Source organism: Blennius ocellaris (genome assembly GCF_963422515.1).
Source record: "Blennius ocellaris genome assembly, chromosome: 16".
Taxonomy (NCBI): Eukaryota; Metazoa; Chordata; class Actinopteri; order Blenniiformes; family Blenniidae; genus Blennius; species Blennius ocellaris.
The window spans coordinates 5,640,636-5,654,889 of NC_137665.1; the positions used below are offsets into that span (position 1 = coordinate 5,640,636).

Below are 14,254 nucleotides of genomic sequence, written 5' to 3' on the forward strand. Positions count from 1 at the left end.
AAATATGTATGCTCTGGTGTGTTGTCCATTGTGACTGAGTCTTTATAAAGGACCATATGGAGACTGAGACAAAAGGTAAAAAAACAACAAAAAACCAATAGTGGTTTTCTCGACCGCTCCCAGCATGTTTTTGTATGTTGGTTGTGTTGGCCTTTTTCACTGTGACGCTGCTTTCGACTACTGGGGAAAAGGAACGATGGTGACCGTCACATCAGGTAAAACAAGCTTTTTCTCTTCATATTGTTGCCAAAAGTAAACAGGTTACAATGTTGTGTCCTTAATGGGGGAAAAACTGAATTTTAATGCACTTAGAGTTTGCAGTTTGGATGCCTTCACTTATTACACTGCGACCACAGGTTAGATCACGAAAAATTATACAATAACAAACAGGTAAATAAACCTTTTTCATGTCATACTCATTTAAAAGATGTATTTAAAAGATGGAGAAATCAAGAGCATGGTAAAAGCTGTTTTTGTACAGTGAATGTGTTGGATTGTTATACTGTGACTATTCCTTTCCCGACTGGGGAAAAGGAACGATGGTGACCGTCACATCAGGTAAAATAAGTCTTTTCTTTTCATAATGTTGTCATAAATGCCATAAGTACACCTGTGGGGAAAACTGCATTCTAATAAACTTAGATTTTTAGTTTGGATGCCTTGCGACCACAGTTTCGGTCACAAAAAAATAATATTGTAACAACCAGGTAAGTAAAATGTTATTGTGTCATACTTAAGTAAACTTTTTAATGTATTTAAAAGATTAGAAAATCAAGAACGTTATAAAATTAGTTTTTGTATATTGAATGTGTTGGTTTGTTATACTGTGACTATGGTTTTGACTACTGGGGAAAAGGAACCATGGTGACCGTCACATCAGGTAAAATAAGTCTTTTCTTTTCATAATGTTGTCATAAATGCCATAAGTACACCTGTGGGGAAAATTGCATTCTAATAAACTTAGATTTTAGGTTTGGATGCCTTGCAACCACAATTTCGGTCAAAAAAAATTATATTGTAACAACCAGGTAAGTAAAATGTTATTGTGTCATACTTAAGTAAACTTTTTAATGTATTTAAAAGATTAGAAAATCAAGAACGTTATAAAAGTTGTTTTTGTAAATTGAATGTGTTGGTTTGTTATACTGTGACTATGATTTTGACTACTGGGGAAAAGGAACCATGGTGACCGTAACAACAGGTAAAAAAAAATATTTCTTCCTTAAATCCTTTGCAATAACGATTTGATATTTGCTTTACATTTAAAGTTTAGTGGCAAATTTACCTTTGGGTTGTTTTTGTTGTTAAGATGTGGGTGTGTTGAAATAATGCTTTCTAGAGAAAAGGCAACAAGGTTAAATAAATACAGTTAAATCAGTCATTTATGTTCTAATATGTCGAATATTCTGATGTTAAAATCATTTGAATCTCTTTTTGACTTGGCCAGTGTATGCTGGAAGGAAAAGAAATGTATATATGAACCAATTTATTCCCGATGATTTCAGTAATTTCTTAAACTGTAAAAATGCTTTTAACTGCTGGGTAAAGGACACAAGAAATAACCAGATATGAAACTTTAAATTTTTATTTGGAAAAAAAAAAAGTAATTAAAGAGTAATGAGTTTTTGTTAGAGGTGCAAAAAGACTTTCAAAACTGTGATAGCGACTCTTTCGACTATTGGGGAAAAGGCACTATGGTGACGGTGTCAACAGGTAAGATTTTCTGCTGAACAAAATTCAACATTTAATATGAAATGTATTTTTAAGATCTTTTCCTGAATCTTTTCCCACCAAAAAAGTAATTTACATTCTCCGATGCAGTAGTTGTATAAATTAGATCAAAAGTTGTCTATATCTGTGCACTTGATAACATTAGTAAATGGGCTTTTCAAATTATAAATTCGGCACTGTGTTACTTCTACCATTCTTTTGACTATTGGGGAAAGGTTACAGCCGTAACTGTTTCATCGGGTAAGGAAATTATTCTATAACATACGGAACTTCTAAAGTTGATTAAAAGCTGTGCATGTTTATAATAATATATCAACAACTCGGTCAATACATTTAGGTTTGGATTTTTGAAAAGATACCCTATTTGTTCATTGATTCATTCTCCGTTAAAAAAGGTGAAAAACTATTCTTTTCTTGACTAGTTTATTGTTTTCTCAGTAATTACTTTGCTCACAAAACAAAAAGTTTTTATTGTGACAACTGTGGCCATCTGAAATATCGGATACTGTGTTTTTGATCCCATTGAGCAAAATTATACATATTGAAATAAATTATCGCACCGTTTGATTTAAATGATTTTATGTAGTTTTTACTTTTATTTCCAGTTTTTGAAATGCTTTCCATATTTGCTCAAATGCATGACTGATTCATGTAATATACTGTATGTTGTCATTGAGACTTGGAAGATTTTCAGTCTGTGTTTCAGGACATTTCACATGTTCAGCTTTTTGACTGTATTCCGAGCTCTTTTAACTCTTCCCATGTAATGAAAGTGACTTCAGTTCAATGTTCATCGTTATATGTATATATGATATATGTTGGGTTTTTTTCTGTGTTGTTTCAGCCACTGTTACTGGGCCCACGGTGTTTCCTCTGAGTCCCTGCAGCTCTAACAGTGCAAACACCTTCACTCTGGCCTGCCTGGCCACTGGCTTCTCTCCCGCCTCACTCACTTTCTCATGGACCAAAAGCGACACGGCCTTGACTGATTTCATCCAGTTCCCTGCGGGCCCAAGAGACAACGCTTACACTGTCGTCAGTCACATCCGAGTGAAGAGAGACGACTGGAGTAAGAGGGACAGTATCAAATGTCTTGCCAGTAACACTGCCGGGAGCTCCCAGGGTGCCTTTGTCTTTCCTGGTAAGTCACCAGCTCAGTGAATTATAATTATTTTTTGTTGTTGTTTTTTTGGTTTTGTTTTGGGTTTTTTTAATGACTGATCAACTGGAACTGTATTGCAGACTTGTTCACAAGTCTAACTTTTAACGTTTAACTTTTTCTGTTTTGTCACAGATGTACCAAAAGTTAGTTATCACCCATAGTTGAATTGATTATCTGAAATGTTGTTTGGTATCGGTATTACTTCTTTTAATGCTCTCAACCCTCATATGTTGATGAATGAAGAGACTGATATTTGGTTTACAAAAAGGTGTGATACAACCTGCATTTAATCCATTAGCATTCATCAGTATAATACAATTTATGACTAAAAGACCAAGTGAAAAAAAACAGTGACTGCAGGTGGAATAAAACGGACAACGCTTTGCTTTTTCTCTGTTTCCCCTCACTAACAAACTCTGTTGAAGATTAATGTTTCATTCTTTCTCTTTATATCTATCTGCATTGTTTTTCCCTGGTGCTTGCTTCAAATTTGGATTGTACATCAGGAAATGGCAAAAACTACATTGTTGTTTGTGTTGCTTGACAGGCGGGGTAGATGCAGCAGCAAGAGTTCAATAAAATGTCATTTTATGGCAAAGTTGCTCCAATTTTCAAAGAAAGGTTTTTATTTGAGCCACATCATGTATGCATGTGCAAGCTACATATTCAGTCATACCTTTTATTTTCCGTTAATCCAGACCTAATTAACAATGTAACAAATTGTCAGCTTCTGCATATACGTATATCTATATTACTTCCAGCTTCTGCATACATATATACATGTGTGTGTGTGTGTGTGTTTGTTTTTCAGAGGTGAAATATATTTCACCAACTGTTAAAGTGTGTTCCTCCTCTGATGAGGAAAATGAGGTTACCTTCTCCTGCATTGCCAAAGATTTTACACCCAAGGGACATAACATAACATGGCAGAAAAACACAGGACAAATCACCGGCAAAATAGACCAGATTGAAACGGTTTCCACAGGAAGAGCCGGGAACGACACCACACTGTACAGCGCATCAAGTTTTCTCACTGTTGATTCAAGTGACTGGGTTAAGGGTACTACATACACATGTGTGTTTGAGGGAACAGGGGAAACCATCCCTGTTGTTATCAAGAAACCGGTGGCCTTCAAAGAGCCCAATGTTGTCTGTAAGTACGCCATCACATGTTCTTTTAACCATTTGTGTTGGTTCAGTTTCCGTCACAACCGATTCTCATTCAGTGAATCAATCTGTTTACTTCCTCAGGTGATGCGTGCCGTGAAGCAGATGTGGAAATAAATATTGAAGGCCCTAGAATTGAAAACATGTCCATAAACAGAAAAGGAACCCTGACCTGTGAAGTCAAGGTGAACAAGGGAAGAGTCGACAAGATGTACTGGGAAAACAGCTTGGGAAAAGAAATAGTTGGCAGTCAGATGGTCCCTGGCAAAGGAAAGCAAGGTACACTTTTCCACGTTCTGGACATCACCTATGAGGAATGGAGCCAGGGCACACAAGTCTCCTGTGTGGTTGTACACGACAACATGATGGAGCCATTGAAGAAAGAGTACAGAAAGTTAATCGGTAAGAAAACTCTGCAAGTATACAGTAAAAGCCCATGTTTGATTCCACTTGTTACTTCTCAAATTACATCAGTTGGATTTTTTATTTTTTTTGGTTTGTTGAGAAAATATTCTCTTAGGGACTTAAGGTAGTTTTATATGTGGCAATATGTCTAATTGTTTTTTCATATTTGCAGGGCAACCAATAAAAAAGCCTACAGTGTATATGCTGCCGCCGTTAGTACATAACAAGCAAGAAAAGGTGACCCTGACTTGCTTTGTGAAAGACTTCTTCCCTCAGGAGGTTTTTGTCTCTTGGCTTGTTAACGATGAGGACGCAGGCTCACAATATGAGTTCAACACCACAAGCCCCGTAGAAAGCCAAGGATCATATTTTGCTTACAGCCACTTAACTCTGCTCGCTGAGCAATGGAGTGACATTGATGCTGTGTATAGCTGCGTGGTTTACCACGAGTCCTTCTTGGCCAACACAACCAAATCCATTGTCAGATCCATTGGCTCCAGAACGTTTGAAAAGAACAACGTGGTGAACCTCAACATGAGTGTCCCTAACACGTGCAAGACCCAGTAGATGTCTCCTTCTGTCTGGCTGTGTCTTCTGTTGTTTGGATGTTCACGTTTGTTGCTTGTGATATTACCATGTGTTTGTGTGTGTTCAATGCAGATTTAAAATCAAAATAAAAAAAGAAAACCCTTTGCAAATCCTTTGCTGTTTGTCACGTTCAGTTCATGTCATCGTTCAAACTGAATATTTTGTGTGTGACATGTTTATTGTCTATTATGGCGTTGCTGCTTTGAGTCTTACAAGGAAGAAAAACAAAACCTTTGACAAAATTTGTCCATCGACTTCAGATAACTATGAAATAAATCTCATTCGTGTTCATATTATTTGGGGATAGTGCAGCAACAATGCTTCTTGTGACTTTGTGCGTGTGGCTGTTTGTCTCTACTGGGTCCTTCACCCCTCCACAAACTGTACAATCAACAGTTTGACTCGACCTCGACTGTCTCTGAGTCAAACAATGAATAAACACAAGGGATGCAAACCACACCAATTTCAAAAGCAAGTCAGGATCATCACAGGCAGAATTAACTTAATGCCACTTATGATGGCTTTTAAAAGATGATCAAACCCAATCAAAGTCCCAAAAGAGGAAGTTTTCAGACGTGAATAATTATTCTCGCCATTTGCCAAACTGAGATCTCAATGGTGGCACGTCTTAATCAAACATTTGCTATATCCTACACTTAGAGCGCCTGATTGAAACAAACAACGAGTGGAACGATGCCGAGAGGGCAGAAGAGGATAACATGGCAAGCACAGCATTCACCTTCATCCTTCTCTTCCTCCTCACCCTGGTGTTCACCATCGGAACTACTGCCGTCAAGGTACAGATCAATTTGTCAAGGACAGATATGGATCAAAAGAGTAGACAGGCAATAGTTTGATACACTGACAAATTAAAAAAAATATATATATTTTTTCTTCCAATAGTAAAATCACTGATTTGTGTAAAGCATAATATTTATTTCCAATCAAATTTAGTAAAGTCCTTAATTTCCTCATTAAAATATAATAACACTGCTCCTTCATACAGCAGGAGTTCACATTCACAGTATTGACATTTTTTTTTACATTGTTCAGAGGACCTACATTTGTGAACAAGTTGTGTTAAATAAACAATCTCAGATTAACTAATTCTTTAGCATGTTAGCAATCTCAGAGAAGAGAGAGGATATGCACTGCTTAATTCAGTGTATCGCAACATAGTTATATGTAATAATAACACATTATCATAATAATTGCATTATTAATGTGGTTAAACAAATTGATATATTAACTGCGTTTACATTGCCAGCTCTTGTAAATTCAACCCTTTCATTCTTCCTTAAGTTGTAATTCGAATGAATAGTTCTTAACGAGAAATGATGATGCACAATTATTGCACTCATCTTATGCAGTTTCATGTATGTTACATTTACTAAGAAGATAAAATAATACTTTTGTTTGCCAAGAGGTACAATATGCAATCTAGTAGTCACTGTTATTTGACATTTCTTTAAAAAGTCCAATAATAATATTTCTTATATACTGTATTGTGCTCTGAAATTATGAGCACCCTTACATCTTTAAATAGTACATGTGTAATAACTGGTAATAACTTAATTTTTGTCTATTCACATTTAAGTTTGCAATTTACTTATTTGTCTTTCATAATATCTCTTTTCAGGTTAAATGAAACAAGGAGTGCGTATCTGTGTGAAAAAAAAAACCTGAAGGCAATATATCATATATTTGTCTCACAAATTCATAGTATCATGTAAGTAGTTACAGTTTAATTTTTTGTGGCTTATTTCTTTGCCCCCTTTTTTTAAATAAAACGTTCAAATGAAGATAAGAAAGCTTGTGGCTTCTTATTCTCTCTTTCACTGTATTTCCTGCAGTTTTACCAATATTCTTTTTTAATGCAAATTAATTGATTTTTGTATTTCTCTAAGTAATATATTGTCATGTTTATTTCCAGCAGAAGAAATCGACAGTGTGTGTAACTCAATGTGCAATGTGGGACTCTTTTACAGTTGGTTACTTTTTGTGTCTATTATTACCGCGTGTGAGAACTAAAACCTTCAGCCAAAGTTATGCAAAGCACTGTTGGGTCTTTGTGGCAACACATCTGAACTGCCATGAGATATTTAAAATGTGCCTTTTGCCTTCTCTTACTGGCACGCCACGCCTCACACCTGCTGTCTGTTGTGCTCCGTTGCTCCTTGCATTGTTTCACTTCTGCTTATTTTAGCACTCGAGTGTGTGTATGTGTGTGTGTATGTGTGTGTGTGTGTGTGTGTGTGTGTGTGGGGGGGGGGGGGTTAAAGCCTTCCGCTTGCTGCTTGCCCTGATCACTCTGCCCTATCCTGTTTAACATCTGTGTACCAGACTTCCAGTCCTGTCTCCACCTGAAGTCACAACACCACACACTATGTAAAAGTACAACTCTGCCATCTAGCCTACACAAAAGCACACTACATCTAAAACTGTTATCAAAACGTGAAGGTATGTATCACTGTGGTAAAATTATTTATTTATTTGTTTATTTATGTATTTATTGAAACTAACATTTGAAGCATGTTAACACACAACAATCTTTCCATTGTCTCAGAACCGCGGATTGTCTCACCAAACATCACACTGTACCCGGTGTGGAAAGGTGAATTGGGAAACTCAGCAGTCAAACTTATTTGCACTCTCAGTGGCTTCTATCCCAACAAACTGAGTGTGGAGTGGCAACAAGACCAACAACCGCTGAATGTTTCTCAAAACCAATTAAAGCTGCAAAGTATGGAAGGGTTGGGCGAAACCTTCAGCCTAAGCAGTGAAATTGAGCCAAATATGAACGAGTGGACAAACGGAGGAAGTTTTACATGCAAGTCCACTCATGAAAAAAGTGAATATGAAAAGACAACAAGTATTTGTAAAAGTAAGTATGTACGGGTATGTATATATGACCATACACTGGATTTAAATGAATATATTCATAAAATATGTTAAAATAAATGTGTTTATAATAACTGATTATGATTAGTCTCATATATTATTTCTCTTCAGTGCATGCAAGTACTCCACCTTCTATTCATCTGAAGACTCCCAGCTTCAAGACTGTGATGACAGCTACCTCTGCTGTGAAAGCAACATGTGTGATCAGCACTGTTTTTGATGCCAAGGTGACCTGGCGGATGAATGATCAGGTTGCCCAAAGTGGCACTGTTTCCCAATCCAGAAATGCAAATTATGTAACCAGTGAAGTGACTGTTCCCTCAAGTCAGTGGAAGAAACTGAAGCGTGTGACATGCAGAGCTGAACATCCATGCTTTTCATCTGTGGAGAAAACCAAAATCATCACAGGTAAGATTACCTTTCAACTTGAAAAATGGCTGACGACCAGAAGGGACTTACTGATTAATCGTGTTTTGCTTTGTTTTCTTCCTGATTTATCATGCAGAGTCTGAAGTTACACCTCCCGTGGTAATGATAAGCAGATCTCTTCCGGATCTTCTCAAGGGAGACAGTGCTGTGCTCAAGTGTGACATCAAACAACTTCCCTCACATGATCTCTCCATCACACTTCAGGCCAATGGAGTTGGCATCTCTGACAATAGATATGTTGACGGTCACAATGCCCCAGGCGTTCGTTCAATTACTGAGCAATTCACAGTACCTAAAAAATACTGGAAGAAAGACCACAATTTTACCTGCATGGTGAATCAAGGTTTTTCCAAGAGCAGCACATCACAATCAATTGGCAACATTTTTGGTGAGTAGAGTGTCTACAACGTGTATGTGTATGTGTATGTGTATGTGTATGTGTATGTGTATGTGTATGTGTATGTGTATGTGTATGTGTATGTGTATGTGTATGTGTATGTGTTTGTGTATGTGTATGTGTATGTGTATGTGTATGTGTATGTGTATGTGTATGTGTATGTGTATGTGTATGTATGTATGTATGTATGTATACATATATGTGTGTATGTATGCATACGTATATCAATATACTGATTTATCTATCATTCAGTGGATCCATCAATGGAACTTTTCCTGATACCCAGTGAAGGCTCTGATTCACAAACACTCTCGTGCTCCGGAAGCAGCTTTGACCCTGAAATTAAATGGTTCTCTGAGCTCAAGAGCAGGTCGTCCTCCACAAAAGACGGCATCACCATGGGTGCAGATGGACGTGTAGCAGTTACCAGTCAACTTCCAGTCCCTCGGACGGAGTGGCAAGCTGGGACGGTCTTCACTTGTGAAGTGTCTGACAAGTCTCTCAATACAAGTGTCAAAAAGAACATCAGTGTCTGCTCAGGTGACCTGACAACACACAACATTAGGAAATTAGAAATACAGTCTCATCATTCTCGAATTTTTAATTTGAAAACCATTCCCCATTTACCCCCGACTGATGTTGATATTTTCTCTACATTTGCGCTTCAGTTACTCCAGAATCATCTCAGATTGCTGAGGTTTATGTTCAGGCTCCACCGCTACAGCAGCTTCTGGATAAGGACAAGGGTCCGATGACCATCACATGTCTTCTCGTCGGTCATCATCTCAATGACTTCTCCATCGTCTGGAAAGTAGATGATGGAAAGTCTGGACAAAATACTCATAAAGAGCAACCAAGGAGCCACAGCAATGGGACACAGACTATGCAGAGCTTTTTCAACATGACAGCAGAGGATTGGCATGGATATAAACAAGTGTCGTGTGAGGGAAAACATCGATGTTCCAACAAAGGCTACAAGGCCCATATCAGCAAAAGCAGAGGTAGTGTGAGAAATATAAGTCTTATTTGCAAAAGGAAAAAAAAAACCTAAACAAAAACAATTGATCCTTTGTTTTTGTTTTGTTTTGTTTCTCAAGCTCTGCACCCACCAACAGTGAAGATAATTCAACCAACTGACTCTGAGATATCAGTGTCAGATACTTTCACGATTGTATGCCAAGTTTCTGGATTTTCCCCATCCAACATAATCGTATACTGGGAGGAAAATGGAGAGAAGCTTCCATCATCTCGTTATGTAAATGGTCCGGTGTGGAAGTACACAGGGAGCAGCTCTTATTCCATGAGCAGTAGACTAAATGTATCCAAAAGTCTGGACAGACCGACATACTCTTGTGGTGTCATACACGAATCATCTGAAACACCTTTTCAAAGCACCCCGAAGAATAATTTGGGTGAGTTGTTCATCAATTGCTTTTGCTCATATTTGCCTCGGTCTGAAAAAAAAAAAAAAATGGATTGATAAAAAAACTAAAACTTTTATCATTCCTTTCTCAGCTTCAGTGACCCTCAGTGAACCTTCAGTCCTCTTGCTTCAGGGCTCTAATGAACTCGTGTGCCTGGCCTTTGGCTTCACTCCCGAAGCCATCGACATCACTTGGTTTCGTGACGGAACCTCGGGATTGCGGGACTACAATACCAGTGAGCCACACAGAGGCGCAGATGGAACATTTAGCATTCGAAGCCACCTACGTCTCTCTCTAAGCGACTCTCTACCGGGAGTGGTGCTCACCTGCAAGGTGACCCATGCGAACTTTACAAAGCTCCTGAATCTATCGATACCAGGTGAGACGAGAACATGATGCAATGCGTTCAGCAGTGCATGTCAAATACTAAATCACTTTTGAACTTAATGAAATAACTGTCGTACTAAATATATGTTATCACAGACACGCTGGAGCACTGTGACTTTTTAGATCACATCATGCATGCTGAAGTGAACCAAGATACAGGCGTGGAAGCTCTGCACATGGCCTTCTCTTTCCTCAGCTTGTTCCTTATCTCTGTTATCTATGGTGTTTTTGCTACCTTTTTTAAGGTAAGTCCCATTTCTTTCAGTTTGAAAGTTGCTTTCAGTCAACTATCCTGTCTACAATGATTTTGAGTAATTAGAATTGAATGTGACTATATTTATGTAAATCTCCCACCGAAAGTTAATACGATCCTGTGTTTCTGTTTATTTTTTTTAGACTAAATGATGACAAGACAGTTCCCAGGGCATGCATTTCAAGGTTTTTGATAACCTGTCACTCAACTATTTTCAACTTTCTGTCTTTTATCTTTTCTTTTTTTTTTTTGTATTTCTGGTGTTATGTTTAGTGAAAAAAGACAACAACCTGCATGTGCTTTTTCTGTGATTTCATAATTTGCTTGATGTATAATGCTATTGTGTAAAATAAAATAATAATAACAATAATAATAATAACAGATAAATGACATAATTCATTCCCATCCATCAAACATTCCAATTCATCTCAAAATCATCATTTTTGAACTCTCGGGTCACACTGGACTCCATCTACTGCTTGAGGGCCACAGTCCTGCATGGTTTCAATGTCTCCCAGCTTCAACACACTTGATTCTAAAACAGTGGCTTGTAGTCAGGCTTTCTCCTGGGATTAATGGAAACAAATTCATTCAATTCAGGTGGCGACATTAACAACATGCAGGACTGTGTGGCCCTCCAGGACCAGAGGAGCCTCCTCTGCTCTGCAGTGTCCTCAAAGTTCTCTAATTGTCCACAAGAGTGAGACAAAGCTCCACATGCAGCAGCGTTAGAGTTCCACCTCCATGTGAAATACCAGCCCTGTAGTCATTTGAGGATGCTGGCAGATCAGAACTGGATGCACTATGGCAGTATATGATAGAAAGGTGCATTCATCTGAAAGTACAGAGGCTCTTTTGGTGTCTCCTCTCTTTTCCATACATACACATCGACACACAGAGCCACTGTAAATCGGAGCTGTGTGTTTGTATCTGTATTTGTGTACCTTGTGGGTTTATAGGAATCCACATCTGGGAGGGATGACACCAAACACATCAAGACCTACTATTGGCTACTTCTGGAGTGATCTGGCAGAGTGTGTGCCCCTATTGGCTGGGGACCCCATGGCAGCCTGCCCAAATCTGTGACGCTGTTGCTGGGATGGAGTCACAGCGTGTTGCTGCCAGTCGAAGTGCCAAGGGGCCGCCAGCGGGGGAAGCGGGGCACCTTGCCCAGCAGGCTGCCTGAGAGCGTCTCCCTGTCTGACACCCTCATACGCTCCCATCCACTTATGCCAAACACCCTCCCTCTAGGTCCTTGCTTGACCCCTTCCATGGGTCTCAACAAACCAGGGATCCCCTATCGCCAAACATCCTGGTACCTGAATCGACAAGGCGATAGTGTAGACTGGTTGTACTGAGCAGGTTAATGTGCTAGCCTGAGACAGCACAGGCCTGAGATGAACACTTCTAACTGAAGAACAAAATTACCCCCCCCCCCCCCCCCCCACCACCCCACAAAAAAATTTAATAAATGTTATCAAGCAGAGGAGTTCGCTAAGATTTCAGACCTATGTCTGGAATAACAGTGTCAAACAAAATATAGTCTAGTGGAGAAGCAAGCAAGTTTGCTGGTTGTTTGCCAACCTCTCCGAGGGGGCTGCACTTCCAACAGCCCACTGCTCCTGGTTAAGGTTAACTAAGTGTTGAGAAATATTTCCCACACGGCCTCCATGAAGTATTTTTTCCATTTTCCATATTAGTCCAACATCAATTCTATCTTTAATGTCTTTAAAATGATAAATGTTCAAACATAAGTACAAATGCATTGTATACTCCATCGTGGATAAACGTATCAAATTATAGAGGGATTGAGCAACATAAAAAGACTATTTCATCCTTGAGATCATTTATCTTGTGATTTCATACGGCCTCACAAGTCTCAGCTGAGGTACACAAATTCTTAAAACAATCCCTCAGAAACCAATCAACCATAGCAACAGTACCATGTCATACCGTGGACCCATTAACAAATTGAATCCATGTTTAATTTAATGAAGCAGTTTGTTACTTCTGATAGTTAAGGTCATTTGGACCAGTCTCATCTCGTGGCTGTGGTTATTATGACAAGAGCAATGGGAGGCGTAAAGTGATGCATCATGTTGTTAGATTACTAACATATCGAAGCGCCATTAAAAAAAAACGGGATTATAACTCACCAGTTCAAACCCTTGGTCCGCACGACTTAAAACAACTACATTTTGTCCATGTTTAAAAAAGATTTGTCACATTCATGTTTCATGTGTTTGTTGCTAAAAAAAAAACAACAAAAAAAACAACAATAAAATACTGTGGATGGCCTTGAAATACAGCAACAACTGACTAACCTGAAGTGGCACTCTCACTGCTCCTCATTTCATTTTGGAAAAGCAACACCTTTAAGAGAAGCTAAGAGGTTCTTCAACCAACCAAATAAGCAAAACAATAGAAGACTCTTATAAAAAGGTTATAAAATCATCTGCGTTTATATCTCAAAAAATAATGAGCGGACCTTCATAAAAAAAATTGGTACACAGGTACATTTTGGTCGGAGGAAGTACCCATTGAAATTATTTTGGTGGTGATCCAGATCAAAATAATCATAGATAGGTAGAAAATAGAAAATGTTCATTTTGCAATATATTGTCTTATCTTGTGTTCTTTCAAATTAGGAAATAAAATCATGTAATCACCAGAGCAAATAAATTGAATATGTGTAATTTTTCCATGTCCATGGCTGCCCTTGGCGGAGTTCAGTAATCTCAGATTGCTCTTGTATTGCACATTAAATCTGTGGAATATGTATTTAGAGTACATACAATATTGCTGGGGAAACAACAGCAATAATAAACATTTTTCCTGCCACCCACCCCACCCTCCCATGTTATTTTTAGCAAACAATTATCAGATCCTTTCTGTGTTCACTCACTCTATTTTCAACTCACCATTGTTAAAACTGTATGAATGTACTCAAACATGAGGAATTTAATTTTTACATCAAAATTTTCAGTTGGGCCAGTTTACAGAGAAAATCTGCACATGTGCAGAGAGATGAGGTACGTTTGTATTCAAGGTCTGACAATCAGAACTACTCCAAATACTTTTGTAATGGCACTCACTGTTCATGCTTTCTCAAGTGCCAAATTCTTTTTTTTTTTTTACATTTCAAGTTGTTTTATGTGTTTTGCTGTGAAACAAATCCCCTTACTCTGAAGTTGTATGTTATAATTTTGTGATGGTCAATTAAATATGGTGAAAGTTTAGCCGCCTGCGTACTTTTTGGACCAAATTCAAACGTGATCTTTGCTAACAAAACACTATATAAAACAACCATGTAAGAACAGATTGCAGAAACTAAAACCATCTCTTTTGACAAAATCAAGCACATCTCAAGTTTTTGGAGCAAAGTGCTAAAAAAAGTGCTATGCTTTACG

At 38.2% G+C, this 14,254-nt stretch overlaps 1 protein-coding gene and 1 gene segment (V, D, J or C); both read left to right on the plus strand.

Annotated features, from left to right (window-relative positions):
• Positions 1-836: 836 nt before the first annotated feature.
• LOC308141508 (Ig mu chain C region membrane-bound form-like) lies at positions 837-5,114 on the plus strand. The segment is given in 5 exons: positions 837-880; positions 2,576-2,872; positions 3,705-4,046; positions 4,145-4,462; positions 4,638-5,114.
• A 658-nt stretch (positions 5,115-5,772) lies between these two features.
• LOC308141688 (immunoglobulin heavy constant gamma 4) lies at positions 5,773-11,869 on the plus strand (the record flags this gene model as incomplete). The annotated part of the gene is made up of 7 exons (XM_080511897.1): positions 5,773-5,850; positions 8,519-8,644; positions 9,146-9,320; positions 9,449-9,781; positions 10,296-10,583; positions 10,688-10,836; positions 11,804-11,869. 7 exons carry the CDS (start codon positions 5,773-5,775, stop codon positions 11,867-11,869), a joined length of 1,215 nt encoding a protein of 404 aa, XP_080368023.1.
• Between the last annotated feature and the right edge of the window lie 2,385 nt (positions 11,870-14,254).